Genomic DNA, 20,835 nt, shown 5'->3' with positions numbered 1-20,835 from the left:
AAATATATCAAAGAAGTGTTCTCACTTTTTTTTTAAGTTGGACGCCCGGCATTGCCCGGTTGTAAAATATGCTTAAATATGATTTTAATTTATGCAAATTTCATATTTATTATTATAGAGTTAATTATCAATCGATTATCATATATTATATTGTACCCAACATATAGTAGTGATTTAAAAAGTAAAAAACAGAAAATATGATCTGGGTGCCATCAGCTAGAATTGAAAACAAAACATATAGTGCTCCAGCCTTAGTTCTTACCATTTGAGCTATCATCAGTTGGACAAGAAATAGTTGAAAATGAACTGACTTTAACGTATAGTTGCATATTTGCACATGTGTATAAATAGCATTTTTAGTCGACTTACGCCTGCCAAGTTCCAATTTTTTTTCAATTTTGACCCCTTATAGCGGTTACTTTTACTTCATTTTTACATAAAACAATGGTTCACAAAAAATGTAACCATTTGATCCACATCGCGTTGTTCTGCGACCTTGTGTCTTGGAGGAGATGCACTTTGAAAAAATGCTGACTGTCTTTCTCGATTCCCCTTGAACTGCTTCTGTATTGTTACCAATGGGCGACCATTTGAGAATATCAACTTCTGTATATAAAAGGATTTCTTAATAGCCTTGCAAATTATGGATGAATACCAATCTGCAGATACAACAAAATACACACCTCAGGAATATCTGGATAACCTTGCTAGTCTAATTCATAAAACTCACTATGTGTGTGTGTTTGTCCCCATTTTTTCAAAATGCATCTCCACCAAGGTTGCACAGTGGCACGAGGTAGGTCACATGATTGCAATTTTTTGTGGACCATTGTTTTATGAGTTTTTAGCTGGTAAAAATAGTTGCTAAGGGATCAAAATTACCAAAAAATGGAACCTCGCAGATGTAAGGTGACTAAACGTGTTGTTTGTACACATGCGCAAATACACATTTATATATTAACTAGCAGGGGTGCCCGGCATTGCCCGTGTGTTTGCCGGTGTAAAAGAAAAAAAACAGTTTTGGTAGGTAGGTTCGCTCAAACCCGAAACCTTGATGCAAAGGTGGAAAAGAAAAGGGAAAAAAAGCTGGCATTTTACCCACTCGGGCACGACGGGAGAGGAATGAAAAGCGTTTTAATTTAACGATTAAAAACTTATTGCGACGGATGCGTGAATTTAATGAGGTCAAACATCACGCGATTAACTTTGACGCTTGTTTGTTTGCCCTGCCAAGATGTTAGGGAAAACAGCTCCCCTAAAAAGGGGAGTGTCCAAAATTGTCTGATATGACAGGTCCCCCCCCCCTGCACTGATCAAAGTTCATTGCTTTCTGGACGTCTCGGCACAAAAGGCCGAGAAGACAACTTCGCTTTCACAGTTTCGCTTTTTTTTTTTACGGAAAAGCAAAGCACACATGGCAAATGAAAAAAATGCTAAAAATAGCATGTAAAACTCGCCTAAATTAAAGATAGACCTCGTTTCATAAATCTAAAATATTATAATCTAAATAGCATATAAAAGATTCTAAGAAACAGTAAACACCCGGAGCGCTAACCCCCCCCCCCCCCCCCCCCCGAAAATAGCCTTTCCCGGACATACAGAAGAAATACACATACACACACAGAAATAGCGACAGCTAAGAGAGAATTTACTGAAACCACCAAAAAACACATCGAAGCACAAAAATTAGGAACCCGCGATTTCTAAAAAATCTACAACAGTGTAGTAAATAATGGACAATCAACAATCCCCCCCCCCACTATCCAACAATCACGAGGTTGTTTGCTCTGCAACTGAGAAGGCTAACATGCTTGCCAGTCGGTTTGCCTCCAACTCCACACTGGACCCTGCCAACCACCCCCTCCCTGACTTTCCTTTGAGGACAGATGTCTCACTAGACGATCTGAAAATCACCCCTTCTCAGGTGCATGCTATCATAAGAAATCTTGACACTGCAAAAGCATGTGGACCTGATCTCATCCCGGCTGTGCTATTAAAAAAGTGCTCCGCCAAAGTAGCTCCAATTCTCTCCAAACTTTACAACAAATGCCTTAATGAATCTTGTTTTCCTCCCTGCTGGAAAACTGCTCCTGCAGTACCAGTTTCCAAGAATTCTGGCAAAAGAACTGACCCAGTAAATTATCGCCCCATTAGCCTCCTCCCACTTTTCGCCAAAATATTTGAGGCCATAATTAACCAAGCTCTAGTCCACTACCTTACAGATGCTAAACTTCTGACTGACCAACAATATGGATTTAGGCAAGCCCGTCCCACAGCAGACATCCTAACTGTAATCTCAGAACGTATATACCATTCACTGGACAAAGCGGAAGAGGGTAGGCTTTTGATAGGGTATGGCATGAGAGTCTTCTCAAGAAAATCAGATCATATGGTATTACTGGAAGAATACTTAACATAATTAAATCCTTCTTAGATAAGAGAAAAAGCCAGGTTGTCTTCGGCAGTCGTACATCTAAACAATATGATATAAATGCGGGAGTGCCTCAGGGGTCTATCCTTGGACCGCTGTTATTCCTAATATGACCTCTCTGACAAGAGATGGGTATGTATGCTAACGACACCACGCTCTATAATAGACATGACAGGAAAACAAATGAACACATAACTTAAGAAATGGCAGAAACACTAGAGGATGACCTCTGATCTATAGTGGAATTGGGACATAAATGGATGGTCACATTCGATGCTGCCAAGACTAAACTCGTTTCCTTCAATAATTACAAGAAACCTTCTCTACCACCAATAGCAATGGCCAATGACTTTTTATCTGAAAGTACATCTTTTAAACTTCTCGGCCTAACGCTCGCAAGAAACATGAGTTGGAACAATTACATTGAAAGTATCGCCAGGACCGCTGCGAAGCAAGTAGGTCCTCTCTACCGTGTTAGAAAGATACCAATGTCCGAAAGTATCCTGTACCTCTATAAGGCGACCATTCGCCCATGTATGGAGTATTGTTGTCATATTTGGGCTGATGCATCTGCTACTAGTCTCTCACTCCTAGACAAGGTTCAAAAGAGAGTTGCCAATCTGAACTGTTATCTAAACTTCAGCCTCTGTCCCATCGACGAAATGTTGCATCCCTCTGCCTGTCCTACAAGTACTTTAACGGTGAATGGTCTGACGAACTGCAAGCACTTGTGCCCCCTCGACGTAAATAACCCCGACAAACCCGACAAGCAGCTAAATCCCACCCCTTCACAGTAGAGATCCCTAGATGTAAGAGAGCCTTCTACTTCAGTAATTTCTTCCCCAGAACAGTTAGACTTCGGAATTCCCTTCTGGGTCCCTGCTTCCCCAACTGTACTGACATGCAGAAGTTCAAGTGCAACGTGAACCGGCATCTTGCTGCCCAACTTCCTACACAGTACCCCTGATGCTTATGTCCTTGATAATAGTTTGGGGTGAAAATGTAATAAAAAGATTTATAAAAAAACACACACTAACACACATTTTACCTTTTATATATAGAAGTCGGTTCATCTTTACTATTTCTTATTCATCTAACAATAGCTTAAATCGTAACAACTAAGATTGGATGCTAAATGTTTTGGTTTTGATTCTGGCTGATGGCACCCAAGTCATGTTTTCTTTACTTTTGAAATTATTACTATATATTAGGTACAATATAATATATAATAATCAATAAAGAACTGAATCTATAATAATTAATACAAAATCTGCATAAATGAAGATATCATGTTTAAGCATATTTTACGACTGGGCAATGCCAGGTGCCCAACTAGTCATATATATAATATAAAGTCGATTTTTATCTGATAATGTTTTTATTAATAGCTTTTCTTTTTTATTACATAATCAAATCTCTTTCGTCAGTGATTTATGCCAAATATTGGTCCGTATTGTTAAAAAAAAAAAAAAGTATATATTTTTCAAAGATTTTAATATTTAATCCTGATCAATATTTTAATTAAGCGAAGGCTGGACAAATTTTATCCTTGCAGCCAGAAATCCTATCACCCATAGCATAAAGGACAAATTTAATAAAAGACAATTTTTTTTTTCTTATTCACCGTTTCATTAGCTATTACTCTCTTTCTCCTCCCTTTTTGATAAGTGTTCGACTTATATTCAACTCTAGAACGAGAAAGAGGTGGAATGAGTTTGGTTTATGCATTTAATAGCATCACCAATTTTATAGTTGCTCTGATGGTTAATATGCCATATTTAGAGACAAAAATTGTAAAGAAAAACCCCACCTGGAATAGAAAACATTCCTTTTTTTTTATTATTTTTTTTTTTACATGATGGTCACCACTTATCAAGGCCTGGAAGCCACTCGGGGATAAGGGTTATTGCAAGTACAGTACATTAATGTGGAGATTTAATTAAGTGTTTACTTAAGGGGGCAGTTCATTAGGAATTTGTTTACGTCGGACTTGAAGACATCCAGGTTGTAGTCAGGTGGGAAGCAGGCAGACGGAACAAAGTTCCACAGGCGTGCAGTTCTAAGAAAGAAGCTTTGTTCATGGAATCTACATTTTGATTTAGGCACAGATAAAGAATGGGGAAAATTTTTGACAGTGGATTCAGCTAGACGTTTATTTTGATCTGCGTCAACCAGACACTAGCTACCGATCACAGAATTCAGATGTGACTAGTGGCTCCTCATAGTAACAAGGAGAGTAAGAAGTGGATCTTGGGTTTACTTTTAGCAGACGCGTAACTTTCATTCCTTTATTTTGTTCTTTAATCCTCACATTTCATGAGTGATGTTTCTGACAAGGGGGAAAGAATTGCAGTTTTCTGACTCAAAATCTAACACTTATTGTTGGCTAATTTTTTACCTTGAAGTAGTATTTTATTCTATTTTATTTAACTCCTTACAGTAAGTAGCTTTATACCTTGTCTAGAGTGATTTCCATATTTTTTGTTTTTTACGCTCTGATTTCTTTATCATGTTTTACCATTTTAGGAAATACCAAGAAATCTACCTCTTTGCTGACACTGATCCCCTCTCTAAATTTCTTTGTCTATTTGATAAAAATATGTTTTACAAATGCTTTTTATTTTTTACTCTAATTGATTCCAAACAAGGCATATTGCCACTTGGATGTTAGAGGCTACTATTTACAAGCCTGTCTACAAGGGAGTTGAGCAGCAAGTTGTCTGTTTCTACTGCATTTAAATTTCTGCATGTTAGTACAGTCAGGGATGTAGAAAACAGGGAAGGAATTCCAAAGTCTAGCAGTTTGAAGGAAGAAACTATTAGAGTAGAAGGTTTTCTGACATCTTGGGTCTTAACAGTGAAGTGGTGGGATTTTGCTGGTTGCCAGGTTAGCCAGGTTAGCCAGGGGTATTTACATGCTAAAAGTTCGTCAGAGCACATTTTATTAAAATACTTCTAAAACAGGCACAGGGATGCAACATTTCAGTGATGGAATTTGGTTGATAAAGCAGGATCTACTTGATTGGAAATTCCTTTTAAGGGCCCTGGCTAAGAGGGAGAGACTAGTGATAGATGCACTAGCCCAGATGTGGTAACAATACATCATGCATGGGTGAATAGTGACTTATTAAAGATATAGGATACTGTCAGGTGTGAGTAGTTTTCTAGCATAGTAAAGAGAGCCCACTTTTTACAGCAGATTTTGCTATGTCTTCCGTGTATTTGTTCCAATTCATGTTACCAGTGAATATTAAGCCTAGGAGTTTGAATAATAAGTTCTCAGGTAAGGTGTTATTAGTTATGACAATCGGTGGTCGCAAAGATTTCTTGTAATTATTAAAGCAAAGAAGCTTAGTCTTAGTAGCATTAAATTTTTAAAAGTTTCTATTGATTTTTAAAGGCGTTAGTGTCAGCTCAGATTACTAGCGAAACAACAGGTTGGGTACTGCTTCATTATATTGCACGTAGGAATACTAATAAATTTATTTACCAAGAAATCTTTTCGGATATTTCAGAGGAATGTGTGGTTTATGATAGCCAACTGCAAGAAAGAAAGGTTTGCTTTTATTGCTAATGATTTCTTTAATCAACATTTTTGCATGTTCTGTGCTCTGGATGTCAGGTAAAGTCCCCATTGGCATCGAAGAAACATCCACTGGACAGACAAGGTTCATGTGTTTTTTGCCGTCATTTCCCGGGCATACCTGGAAAACAAAAATACTTTGAAACATGAGTAAAACAGAGTAGTTGTTGCCATATTTTTTGCATAAATGTACTGAATATAGTCACAAGGATTTAGACAATTCTTGTATATATAAGACTATGTACAGGTTGATTTTAAAATCTCGGTAGTTCGAATTGAGTTGTCTTCCTTTATTTATTAAATATGTCGGATCAAGACACACTGTTCTAGCTTCTTCATAAAATTTTATTTTCTTAAAAAACAATTTACATGATTTTTGGAATATAACATTTCCGCTCTGTAATGGATACGCATATCATAAAGTTTTTTCTGTATTTTTGTTTTTAAAGTAAGTTGAATTCCTGCGCACAATTTTCTAATAATTATATATATGTGTGTGTCTGTGTGTGTGTGTGTTTGTATCAGTTTTATTGTTATAGCAGGTAATTTGGTACTTAGAATTGAACCTATTAAAAAAATAAATCAGAAAAATCTTTATGATGTGCATACACATCATGGAACAAAGATATAATATTCCAAAAATCATGTAAATTGATCTAGTAGTTTTATATATATATATATATATATATATATATATATATATATATATATAAATCATTTTCTTTACAATTTTTAGTGATTTTAATAATAAATTGTATCTAATTACATGGCTAATTTTGATATCGATAGGTTGAATTGAGTTGTCTCCCCCTTATTTATAAAACATGGTAGATCAAAACATAATATCTCACTTTGTCATAAAATTTAATTTTCCTAGTTAAAAAAAAAACTACTTCATCAATTTACGTAATTTTGGAAGGTTTAATTCTAAATATCAACTGGTAATTTCTAATACTTCTTTTTCTCTTCCAATATTGGTTAAATTATTTTTTTTAAATGATAACCACTGCCTCGAAAATAATTCTCTAAAGCTCTCAAGTAAAAAAAATAAAAATAAAGTAGGAAAGAAATTGCTGTTTTACTTTGGCCATTTTGAACTCTTCCGTGGGTGGGTGATAGGCGGGTACACTCCAGCTGAAAGGGTAATCATCCGTGAAACCAGATGCGCGACCTGTCGGAAAACAATGAAGTATACACAAAAACATGGAGAGACTTTTTTTTTTTAAATAAATCATGAAAATAAGCAAGAGAAATCAAGCTAAAATATTTCTAAAGTTGATAGATAAAAAACACCCTACCCCCAAAAAAGAAGCTAAGCAAAATATTACATGTAGGAAATAAATTTAAACTTATCATAGACAAAATGTTCAAGTATGTCTGTGTATTTGTGTTCCGCAAAAGGTTTGCGTATTGAAGAGATGCTGTCGTTCAAGATTATCAGAGAAAACTCACAAAATAAGACAACCAAGAGAAAAGAAATTCTACTTACTACCAGACAAATTTTGGTTCTATTTCATAACCCTCCACTCCAAAATAAGTTGAGGACATTGTCAAGGCCGCTCCAAAGAAGAGTTTTCTCTACAGTGCTATAAAATTACTCACACCTAAGAGTATCATTTCTCTACAAAGTCACCATTGCATGGAGTATTGTTGTCACATCTGAGCTGGTACATCTACCATGAGTCTCTCTCTCTCTCTCTCTCTCTCTCTCTCTCTCTCTCTCTCTCTCTTAGACAGAGTCAAGAAAAAGAGTCTCCAATCTAATAGGTTCCACACTACCAACTGAACTTTGACCTACAAGTATTTTAATGGAATGTGCACTGATGAGCTCATTGTACTTGTACCCTCTCGACATACATACCCCCAACAAACCCACCTAGCAGCCAAATCCCACCTCTTCACTGTAGAGGTTCCCAAGATTCCAGAAAATCTTCTACTCTAATAGTTTTTCTTCACTTGAATTGCTTGACTGGAATTCCCACCCCTGTTTCTTGCTTCTCTGACTATACTACAAACAGAAATTTAAATGTAATGTGAACAGACATCTCACTCATCTCCTCATATAGTCCCCAGTGGACATAGTCCCAAATAGAAGTCCTTTATATTCGAGTGTTACCTGTACCTTGTTTGGGATGAACAACAGTTAAAAAATAAAAATAATTATGTTGCAATATTTCACTATGGGGTATGATCCCGCACAGTCGGGAGATTCTATTTATAAATGATGTTTCTAGGAACTGATGAATCGAATTAATTCACGTTCTTTTACCAACCAATCAGAAACCAGAATTGCTCCGTAAATATTAAACCTTTCTGTAGCAATTTCGCATGTTTTTTCTGTGTCAACATGGAAAGAATCTTTTGCTCTGTGGATTCCAACTCGAGAACTGTCTACTGCGAACCAGTCACTTCTAGGACTTGTGTAGAACAACTAACCCTCGGAAACTGTTCTGAAATTAAACATGGCTTACACTTCTGGAAATTAATTAAAAAGGAAAATAAGGAATGTATGTCATGGAACTAAATTAATTTCTATCCAGTAGTTTCATGCTTTGATTTTCTATTGTTTAATTTGAACAATTAAATTTGCATTCACTGATTTTATTTCAGGCAACAAATAATCCCATAAAATAAATAATATGATTTAGAACAGATCTATTTTATAAAATAGAGCAAGTCTGTTTCAAGGTTTTTTATGATTAATAGTTTTTGGTACTATTCCATAATCTCCTCCCCGAAGAAAAAACAAAAATAAAGAAAAATCTTCATGATGTACGTACCCATGACAGAAATAAAATATCGTACACCAAAAATCATGTAAACAGAATTTTATTTTTATAAATAAAATCATTTTTAAGTGATTAATAGGCAATCGTAGGCATTATGATAGTGTACAAGACTGATTTTAGTGATTATAAACTATTTTTTGAGAGCTATTTTAAGAGGGAGTTAACCAGTGATGAATTTGTGTTTTTCGAATGCCCTCCCTCCTCATGTTAAAAATTGTTTTCTAAAATCTTCCAAAAGTTGAATTATTTGGAATTATCTCCCTTCTCTTTTAAATTTTTTAAAAACGGCGTCAAGAGATCATCGATTGTCATTTAATTATAAGATTTGATTTTCTTTGTTAAAAATAAAATTAACTGATCAATTTATGTGACTCTTTGGCATGTAATATTTTCTTTATGTCATGGATACGAACACCATGAATATTTGTTCTTTATTTTCGTATTTTTTAATCGGGAGGGTATGAATTTGCATAGTAGAGATGCCTAGGTGTAAGAAAGCCTTCTATTCTAATAGTTTCTTCCCCAGAACTGCTAGACTTTGGAATTCCCTTCCGGGTTCCTGCTTTCCCAACTGTAATGACACGTAGAAGTTCAAGTGTAATGTAAATAGACATCTTGCTGCTCAACTCCCTACATAGTATCCCTGCAACTTATGTTCCTGATAGTAGCCCCCTACATCAAAGTGGCACTGTGTCTTGTTTGTGGTGTTTTTTTTTAATGGAAAACTTTCTGAGAAATGCAAGAGAGCGCAAGAGATATATACAGGGTGACCCCCCCCCCCCCAAAAAAAAAAAATATATGCTGTAGAACGGAGAAAAAAAAAGGGCAAAGACCCTAGTGTTTTGATGTGATGTTTTGAATATAATAAACTAGTTATGACCAAAGTTTCATTTTATTCGGACAAAACACTAAGAAACGGGGCCTAATTAGAGTTGGGGCCTGTTTTTTTTTGGGGGTCGCCCTGTAGCATAAGGTTTGCAGAGACTTCTAAATTATTGTCTACATTTCTGTTTAATATTTTTAAATTATTGTTATATTTTGCTAGTATTAATTATATTATTATTATTATTATTATTATTATTATTATTATTATGTCTTTCGCTTGGATGTCATTCTAATTTATTTATCATACACATGTGCTCATGTATATTTATTCATTTTTAAATAAATTGTAACACAAAAAAGAAAGAGAAAAAAATGAATTAAAAAAAAGACAAGACAGCAAAGTGACTCAGTAACATACAACAACAGTCTCCAAGGATTCTCATACCACAGTCTCTGCGTTCTCCTGAGGCTTCCTTTTATGTAGTTGAGCAGCGAGATTTTGCATCACTTTGCGAGATCACTAGTTATAAAAGTTGTGGGCACCGCCATCTTGATTTCCTTCCCCACACCCTTCCCCCGACAGCTTGATTCCACATGATGCACACTTGCGTGGATGCTTTAACAGTAAGCCATTTTCTTGGTTTCCACAATCTTCCCTACATAAATAAATGTTTATTTAAAAACAATTAGAAAATCTGCATTGTATTGGCTTCTTAACTTACAAATTTTAATGCAAATTCACACAACACTTACATCAAGGAAAAAAAAATGGTTATAGTCAACTAACATACTTCCTAACTTCTGGCGTGGCTGCTACCGGAAGCAGTGACAAGGCAAATCAGTTCCTTTGTTTTTATTGTTCCCTTGTATTTCTATTGTGAGACGATTTATTGAAATAAAATATAAGAAAAGGACATTATTGAAAAATATGCAATAAAAATTAACAAAATTATGCAGATAGAAATAACACAATTAGTCTTTATTTTCACTTTAAATAAAACTAGCCTGGGTGTCAGGCATTGCCTGGGTGTTTGGACGTGTGTGTTGAGCAAAAAAAAAAAAAAAAGTAGCAGTAGGCAAACAGGCTTGAACACGTACTGCAAAGGAGGAAAAGAATGTGATAAAAAAAATGTGACATCTTTGCCGTTGCGTCCATTGCCAAACCGGAAGTAGCGAAGGTTTAAATTAAGGCTAGTTAATCGAAAAGAGGAGATGACTTTTAAAAATATCAGCGAAAAAAGCAACCCCTCCTTGTAAAAAAGTGCGATTTATATTATAGATTAAAAAAATAATTTTTACTTAAAAAGATTTTTAAACATGTTTTCAACCATTCTTTTTAAAAAAAAAAAAAAAAAAGAGTGCAGAAAGTGTTTTCGATAATTCTTTTTAAAAAAAAATAATACTAATTTCAATAATTCTTAATTAAAATAAGGCTGGAAGAAAACTTTTCAATGATTATTAAATTAAAAAAGAACGATCGGAAAAACATAATAAAAAGAGAGTACACGTACAGGGGAGATATAGGTGTGAGAGAAAACAGCAAAGGAACTGATTTGCCTTGCCACTGCTTTCAGTAGCAGACATGCCGGAAGTTAGGAAGTACGTTAGCTGACTATTACCAAAAAAATCTCTAGTTAATTTTTTGTTTAAGATTTTTACTTTGCAAACTGAAACAAAAGAGCAGCCATTATAAAGACTAATCAATCTTGCAGATTACTGTTCTGTTTGGTTTTGCTTAATATTAACAATTAAGATGGCGTCCATTTATAAACTCTTTTCCAAAAGATAAGAAATTTTTAAAATCTTGAACTTCTTGTTTGTTTGTACTATTTGGATTCTTTGGACTACTGTCCTCATCTTGAATATATATATAACCTCCGACTTTCTTCAAGTCTATCTTGTCAAACTCGGGAATATTTCTGTTGAATCTGGAATCTGCACACAAAGACCCTGGCACAGTAGTTAAAGTACTTGATAAAATTCAGTTGTAAAAGTTACACTTTTCCAGAGGTTAAAGGTTCAATCCTCAGTGCAGGCGACAGAATTGTAAATTACTTAGGACTTCTACTGATGGAACAAGACCATGCTACCCCCATGAACTAAATAAAAGGGTTCCATTCAAAATTCTGTGCAGATTTTCGGGTTTGAAAGAAAGATTCTGGAATTCGACAAAACGATTCTCAAGTTCAACAAGATATACCTGAAGAAGGTCAGAGGTTATATCGAGCGAAACGTTGTGAAAATAACACTCAAGATGAGAACAGTAGTCCAAAGAATGGAAATGATATGAATAACCAATCCTCATCTCAAAAATTCAGCATAAAATACTTGTTGTGTTGTGTCTTTTGTGTAATTTTCTGCTCTAAATAATATTGATGTGACTTTGAGCGAATTCAAAGCATGCAGATTTTTCAATTCCATTTTATAGCAAGAAATTTTTATCTTCATTTATTTACCTGGATGAAAAACTTTCCCCACAGAAGCTGTGAAGTAACCATTTTCTTTGAAGTGCTGCGGCAGAGTTGTAAAATTACCAGCGGCTAAACGCCAGTATGAATAAAAGTCATAGAGATGTGTTGTATCAGGGCGGCGACTCGTCAGAAAAGATGTGCGACTTGGTCCACAAACAGCTTGCTGAAATGGAAGAAATCTACATTTTAGATCCATGAGAGACACAATTTTGTTATTTTTTATTTTATCTTTTTTTTTACTCACATTCACCCCTAACAAGGCTTATCACCACTTGGACGAAAGGGGCTACTATTTGGGACCATGCCTAGGAAAGATTAAGATGTTGGTTTATGTCGCATTTAAACTTCTGCATGCCAGTAGTCAAGGAAACAGGTAGCAGGAAGGGAATTCCAAAGTCTAGCAGTCCGAGAGAAAAAACTATTAGAGTAGAAAGCTTTCTGGCATTTAGGGACCTCAACAGTGAAGGGGTGTGTTATGAAATAAATATGAAAGAAGACTGAGTAGAGTGAGGACATACAAAAGAGAGGACAAGAATAGCTTAAGTAAACTTCATTCTGCAAACAGATCACCATAGGTATTAGCATCTATTAATCAATATGGAGACTTTTAAAATGTAAAACGAAGGAGCGCAACTCTGCGTCGAACAATAAGAATGACTGGAGAGTTCTATTAATTCACCACATTCTCCATCGCCCAGGAAAGTTCAGGTCTGTTAGCTTCTAAGAGACCAGGTTACTACAGGTGGGTCTACTCAAACTGAAAATAGAGAAAGAAGAAGGAAATGTTCAAAGTTGGTAATTTTCCGCCAGGTACTGAGGTTTTCATCGAAGTCTAGAGGTGTGTCAAAGAGTTGCTCCCTCATAGTCTTCCAAAGGAGTCCTCAAGTTATCTTCTCAAAGTGTAGGTTGAGATGATGTCAGGGCGGAATATTTTATGACAGAGTTCTCGAGGTTAGCTGAGTTTTCAGCAGCAAAATTTTTTAGGTCCCCCTGCAGAGAAGAAGGAAAGCTAAATTGATTGTTCTGCAGGGCAAGTGGAGGGTCCGACCGGATAGGAGCATCCATAGAATCTAGTTCCAGATATAGCTGTGAACTGTCTGATTCTTCACATAGGAGTGCAATATGGCAAAGAGACCCAACAGTCTATTTTTAGAACACACAGTATGAATAAAAACACATGAAGCCAAATTCTTCTGGTTATATCATAGAGCGTTAAGGCCGCCTTCAAAATGGCCACACCCAACCTGTTTATTTACAATAATAAAACACCGGAAAAAAACCGGCTACGCCCTCTGGTTGAAAAGGGCTATAATTAGTCACATTAGGATTAGTGGTGTAAGGGAGAGTAACTCTGCCCAATACATTACAGTTTCTCTTTCATTATTCAGCTGTACGCTAACATAGTTTGGATTCACATCAAGAATCTTAACTGTTTTCACTAAGGGCTCATATTTGCTACCACGTACATGCCGCTTCAGGAGTGCGTATTTAGATTCAGTTAACCATGTCAGGATAGATCTTTCAGAGGATGATTTTCTTTGAAAGTTAAATATGTGTTCATGAGGGGTACAGTTGGAGACAGTGGAAAGCAATGAACGTATACAGTGGAGTGCTACGTGTTGCAATATTTTGGTTCTATAATGGGGCATGATCCCACACAGTCGGACGATTCTATTTATAAACGATGCTGCTAAGAACTGACGAATCAAATTGTCCCAGCTAGCAATAGGGTGATTGCTTGACCTAGGTTCACCGTTTACCAGATAATGCCATTGTGTCTTTCTGCCTGTCCGTTGCCTTGAGGATTCAGCTAGTGGTGATTCATCGAGAATGTAGAAAATTTCTTCAGTCCATCTGATATGAATGCAGTTCCCGGGTCGGAGTGCACAAAAGAAGGGTTCCCAAAAATAGAAAATAGGTTTGCAAAATGTTTCTTTACTGTGGCTGCTGAGACATCAGCACAAGAGTAGGCAAAAAGGAAGCAGGAGTATTCATCAACCACAGTTAATTACTATTACGAGTGTTAGAAGGTAGAGATCCTTTGAAGTCCATATTTAATCTCTCAAATGTTTGGCTTGCTTTAATGATCGGTTGAGGAGACATTTTAACAAATCTCGGTGCTACCTCAAAACATACCTGGCATGACCTATTTATTGCATTTATGTCTCGTACAGAATATGGCATGTTCTTACTCTTAACAAAATGCAGCATTTGGGTTACTCCAGGGTGACATAAATTCTTGTGCAAGTTAAAAAATTTGTCAGTAGAGATGGCAGATGAGCGAATTTGAAATAAAGCATTTGCAGCAGCATTTTGTTTTCCAGGGTGATACACTATGTTGTAGCTGAAACAGGCAAGTTCTAATTTCCACCTTGTAATGTTTTCATTTTTTATTTTGCTTTTACCTTTAAGGTTTTGCATGAAGGAGACAGATTTTGGATTTGTGATGAGTTTGAAATTCTTCCCGATTAATAAGTGACGCTATTTTTCAATCACTTCTACAATAGCATAGGCTTCTTTTTCCACTGCAGAATGCTTTTGTTTTGTAGAAGTTGGAGTTCTTGAAAAGAAAGCCACAGCCCAGAGAGGCAGCAATAGCATGTTCTGATATAAAGATAGAGGATTCTTGAAATTGGTGATTAAAGCAGTTGGGAGAAACACAAAGGTAACCTATAGTCGGATAGCAATGCTCTTCACTCACAACCACCCTCAATAGAAGGAAATTCTTCAAAAGATCAAGTAACTAATAAGTAAAGAAAAAAAAAAGAAACATTTTTTGGGTTCTTATCTAGAATTCATCCTAATTAAAAAAAAAAACACTATGAAAATCTTTATAATGTATGTATCCATCAGGGAACGAAATTGTCATATTCCATTAATCACGTAAATTGTCCAAATTGTTTTATATATATATAAGATCATTTTTGTATGAATTTTAGCAATTTACTATTAATTGTGGTCATAAAATGGCTGATTTTGATCTCTATTTCTAGAGAGGTTGTTAAGGGGGAGGTAAGCAGTGATGAATTTTAAAGACGGCAGACATAGACAAACCATCCTTGTTTCATCATGAGATTTGATTTTCTTAGTTTTAAAAAAACTCTACTTGATCAATTTCCATGATTTTTGGAAACTGGAGCTGGTAGTTGGACGTCAACAGGCACTAAGTTGGAAGACGGATGTTAAAGGCTGCTGAAGCTGGTGACTGAAAGTGCTGGAGGCTGCAGGATTAAGCTGGAAGATGCAGGAGTAAACTGGGTCACTAGAGTCACTGGAGTTGCTGGAGGCTGCAGGAGTCGTAAGAAGCTGCAGAAGTGAGTTAGAAGTCGTTGGAAGCTGCTAGAGTTACTGGCTGCAGCGAGGAGAAGTCTCAGAGTACAGGCAGTATCAGAGTGAAGTGTGTATCGGATTCAGGTAGTTTTTGAGTTCCTTAAAAGGATGGTCTGAATTGCATTACCAGTTTGATAGTCAGCCCTGAAAAGGGCTGTTTGAACTACTACTGATACTTCTGCTGAGTCCTTCAGCTGCTGAGTTTGACAACTTGACAAAGAGCGCATTAAAGTCAGGATTGTGGAGTTTCCTTACTCCCAAGCCGTACTGAGATTTGTTGAGAAAGTCACTGGCTTCATAAAATACGTTCTGATTACAGAAATTGGCTCAATAAATAAACAAATGACTATAATTAATTTTGGGACGAATTTCTTATGGTCAAAAATGTCTTTTGTGTTTAGTGACTGCATATATATTAATCTCAGTTTTAAATTAAAGTCAATTGTTTTAGTTTAGTTACAAAAAATTAAGTTTTATGTGTTTTCTTTTGTTGCTAAAAAAAATTGTTGCTATTTTTAGCACTTGTAGTCATGAGTTGTTTGGGGGTGTGAGTCACATGTCTGTTTCTGCCGACCTGCATTATTCATGATTGTTTCATTCTGATGTAAGCAAAGGATCAGTAATATGACACACCACTACAAAATTTAACAAAAGTAATTTTTTATGTTGTTAATGGAAACCACTCCAGATAAGGCATGAAGCCACTTGATGTAAGGAACTGCAAAAAGAAACTACTACTTCAATGTCAAAAACTAACCAATGATAAGTCTCAAATAGATAGATTTCGACCCAGAAAATAGCAATTCTTTCCCCTTTGTCAGAAACATTGCTCATAAAAAGTGAGGACTAAAAAGAAAAAATAAAGAAAACAAACCTAAGGTCCACTTTTTCTACTCCCTTTACAACCAAAAACAGTAGCAAAAAAAGAGAAAAAAATATAGAGAAATCGCTCCAGACAAGGCATGAAGCTACTTGATATAAAGAAATAGAAAAAAATAATATCACTTCAAGATCAAAAACTATTACATATTAATATTATTTACATTCCAGTCCAGGAAACAGCAATATTCTCTGTACAACCAAAAACAGCTGTAGCAAAGAGAGAGAGAGAGAGAGAGAGAGAGAGAGAGAAGAGGTGTAACTTACCTGAACATAGGCATTATTAAAACGTATTGATTTTGAAGCAAGTTGATCAATGTTTGGAGTGATCATAATTTTGTTCCCATAGCAACCAAGAGTTGGTCTCAAATCATCAATTACTATAAACAAAACATTCTTTTTCTCGGCTGGAAAATGTAAAAAAAAAATCTGTTGTAATAAGCAATCATGTTGGAGTTAATTTTATTATGGAAGCAAAATGTAGAGGACATACGAGAGTCACGTGAGGCGCGCTGAAAGGGAGGCGAATGGTCTGACGACCGCTCAGCTCGAGAGCTAAGTCGAAAAGGGTTGGAAACAGCTTGTCTCTTGCTTTTATACTTGTTTCCGGTGGTCTTTTGCGCATGTGTGGATTTCCTTTGAAAGGGGAGGTGACATTGTCCTTGTGTGCGTACGTGTGCGCATGTGTGTGTATACATGTGAATGTGAGTGTATGTACGCGAACGTGAATATATGTGCGTGTGTGGACGTGTGCGCGTATGTATGCGACAAGTAATGTGAACGAGATGTGAACGCGTGTTTTTGTGCGAGACTAGAAAAGACTCCCACAATACTCTCCTTTCTAGGAGAGAAAAAAAATGCAGTGTTCAGTGGGAAGAGAAGTGAGTAATATAGTAGAAATGAGAATGATAGTCCAGCGTGTAGACAAAGAGAAAGGATAGAGGGTTGACATCAGTTAGCAGTCAGCTACGCGAAGGTATTCTCAGAGGCAAGTTGTATATATATATAGAGAGAGAAAGAGTGAGAATGTCAATCCAGTTCATGGAGAGAGAAAGCGTATAAAGTGTACATACTGTCTGTTAGCTCATGCCCCCTACATAGTAGCAGGGGACGTGACGCGCGTGGGCGCCCCGACAGGGGGGCGAATGGTCCGACGACCGCTCAGCTCGAGAGCTAAGTCGAAAAGGGCTGGAAACAGCTTGTCTCTTGCTTTTATAATTGTTTCCGGTGGTCTTTTGCGCATGTGTGGATTTCCTTTGAAAGGGGGAAGTAACGTTGCCCTTGTGTGCGTACGTGTGCGCGTGTGTGAGTACATGTGTGTACGTTAGCGTGTGTGTGTGTGTATACACGTGAATATTAGTGTATGTACACGAACGTGAATATATGTACGTGTGTGGACGTGCGCGCGTATGTTTCTGACAAGTAATATAGCTTGAAATGTGAACGCGTGTTTTTGTGTGAGACTAGAAAAGACTCGCGCAATGTCCTTAGAAGTATTCAAAGAAAGATAAAATAGAGCTGTCTGATGAGGTCTGATATGACAAAAAAACGTTTATAAACAGAAAAAGAAGAAACAAGAAAAGTGTGAATCCCATGTGGAGTGACGTCATTGAAAATGTTAAAAAAAAGGATTTTCTAAATAAAGGGAAAATGACTTGTTAGCTACTTGAGTAGAGATATTAAAAATGTTTTCTTAAGATCTATATAAATAAAACAGTAGATTATGTGTGTGTGTAAAGATTTAACAGGTAAACTCTTAAACTACTGGTCACATAACACTAAAGTTAACAGTAAATAGTAATTATACACCAAGGATGGTTTATAATGAGTAAAATCTTTGTTTGGGTTGATGAATAACGCATACAGACATATATAGGCATGTTGAAATACGAAATGTTCATATCTTTTGGCCGACATGTTTATGCTTCTTTCTGCATATGCTCACATAAATTCAATTCTTCAAGTCTTTTAATATTTAGACTTTATTATGTTTCTCTCCATAACAACATCGGTAGAGAACACTGCTAGAACGCAAAATGTTTTGGTTTCGATTCTAGCTGATGGCACCTAGTCAGTTTTTAAAACTTTTGCCATCATGTCTTTGCATTAATAAATGCGAATATCTGCATGATTTTAAATATATTTAAACGTATTTTACCGCAGGCAGAACCAAAATATTTATTTACAGGCTTGGAAAATAAAAGTTTTCTTTTGTAATTTCTTACAGATATTTTTTGACAATTATTTTTTTGCCGGAAATCAGATAATTATGTATGTGGATGGAATATTCAAATATAGCAAATACAACCTGGCAATGCTGGGTACTTCAGCTAGTAAGAGAATACAACAGACTGGGGTTGTCTCCATTTCTCCTCCTTTATAATGTGATAACCTGAATAAAAGAAAACTCTGTTTATTTCAAAAATATCTCAGAGTTCCTTCTATTTGATAAATGGTTGGGTTTGCTCCGTTCAGCAAGGGAAAAGCATTTCTTTAATATTTCAACACTAACAATTCCAGGCAGAGTCTTGAGGGCTTCTCAACCCTGCAACCACTAAATGATCACCAATGACGTTTTTTTTTTTTTAGTTTTTTTTCTATTATGCGTAAATGATTAGATAAAAGTTGTCTCCCCACCTCCTTTATAATGTGAGAACTTGAAGAAAAAAAACAATCTGTCAATTTGAAAATCATCTCACAGCTTGTTCCATTTGAATAGACTAATTTCTTTAGTTTTTATTATAAATCTCCATAATCCGTGAAGTCATATATACCAATTCATATCTATCAAGTCATATAAACCAAAGCGTATATTGAACATAACTGATAGGGACATGGCAATGGTAGAGTGCCATGTGTCCATTTTTTTTTTTAGAAATAATTGGATATTAAAAATGTCAGTTAAAAAAATGGACAATAACAAAGTTGAAAATGTTATGTAACAAAAAGTTTAAATAATACAATTTAATTTACGGATTTCTTTTGTTTATGAGAGATGTTAGATACATGTGCAAAGGGCACGGGTAAATTGAAACGTGATAAAGTCACATTGGTTGACCACACATCTGATGTCATACAGAAAGGAGATTCTCAATATATTGAGACAGGGTTCGAGTTAGACAACCACAGTGATAGAGTCAGTTAGAGCTGAGAGTCTGACAGCGACTTAGTGAAGCTGATGCTCTTAGAGGCGAAAGTGAGGAGAGGAGCCCATGTAGCCATACAAGCTTGAATTCCTGAGTCATCAATCAGCTTGCTGATGAATAAAGAATCACCATCTATATTTTTTTAACTGTTTGTCGTCATTCCACCAACTGAAAAGGTAAATGTGTTTGTCCATCATGTTGTAAATGAACTTGTACAACCCCCTTTCCATGTAATGTGTCCCCGCCATCATCATCAATAATGTCTCTTCCCTCCTCTATATAAGTTGACAAGAACTGTTGCATAAATGCCTCAGCTCCGTATTAATAATATGATAAAAGAATTATCATCACAGTCATCATAATGTAAACAAATATAAATCTCATTATCATCTTCTGTATTACGTGTCTCCGATATGAAACCCGACCCGACTATAGGACATCTATTCGATTTATGAGTCCCTGTTATATGTGTCTCCAATAGTTACCCACTACACAACACTAGGACAACAGCATATTCTTTTCATTGTTTTGACTTTCGAGTGTGTATCCGTTGTTATCTTATATGATTTTATATAGAACTAGCCTGGGTGCCTGGCGTTGCCCTGGTGTTTGGAGGTGTGTGTTGAGCAAAAAAAAAAATAAATAAATAAATAAATAAAAAATAAAAGTGGTAGTAGGCAGGCAGGCTCAAACCCGTACCATGAAGAAGGAAAAGAATGTGAAAAAAAACAAAACACAACGTCTTTGCTGTTTCACCTATTACCAAACCGGAAGTGACAAATGTTTAAATTAAGTTTAGTCAATCGAAAAGAGGAGATGACTTTCAAAAATACTGCCGAAAAAAGCGACCCCTCCTTGTAGAAAAGTGCCCAGTTGAGGGTGATTAATTAATGTTTTTAACCAATTTTTCAATATTTGTTGTCCGGAGGGTCGAGCTTCAAAACAATACCAATCTCGTGAAAATCCGTCGCCTCTGTCGAATGTTTTAGGTAGATATACATACATACATATATACATATATTTAAACAGGCAGGTGAGATTTATATTATAGACTAGCGGGGGGTACCCAGCGATGCCCGGGTGTCTTGAGGTAAATCAAAACTCCGGGGGGTGTTAAATAATAATAAAAAAATGTTTTGGTTGGTGAGTATGAGAATCGAACCCGTAGCCTTGAGTTGGAAATTAATGTGTGAAAAAAAAAAACGTGCGATGTTACCATTGGGCCACTGCGACATACAGCGTAGACGTGTTTGAATTTATTTCTGTAACTATAAAAACGGGCGTGCGTAATAAAAGTCAACTTTGCTGCTTCCATTTGACCTAATTAAGAAGGTCAAATAGAAGTCACGCAGCGTCTGAGTTTGTTTATCGAAATTTGACT

At 36.0% G+C, this 20,835-nt stretch overlaps 1 protein-coding gene across 1 annotated transcript in view; it reads right to left on the bottom strand.

The window, feature by feature from the left end:
- The window catches only part of LOC145246645 (iduronate 2-sulfatase-like), a 37,294-nt gene that overhangs the window by 8,436 nt on the left and 8,023 nt on the right, over window positions 1-20,835 (bottom strand). The window contains exons 2-5 of the mRNA XM_080108348.1: window positions 16,576-16,715; window positions 12,085-12,262; window positions 7,097-7,185; window positions 5,922-6,135 (exon numbers count right to left, since the gene is read on the bottom strand). Coding sequence (XP_079964474.1) covers window positions 5,922-6,135; window positions 7,097-7,185; window positions 12,085-12,262; window positions 16,576-16,715 — 621 coding nt within the window. The remainder of the gene's footprint in view (window positions 1-5,921; window positions 6,136-7,096; window positions 7,186-12,084; window positions 12,263-16,575; window positions 16,716-20,835) is intronic.

This window comes from Euprymna scolopes, chromosome 24, assembly GCF_053919585.1.
Source record: "Euprymna scolopes isolate OS-2025 chromosome 24, ASM5391958v1, whole genome shotgun sequence".
Taxonomy (NCBI): domain Eukaryota; kingdom Metazoa; phylum Mollusca; class Cephalopoda; order Sepiida; family Sepiolidae; genus Euprymna; species Euprymna scolopes.
Note: the sequence above shows the minus strand (reverse complement) of the source record. Positions and strands in the feature narration are given on the sequence as shown.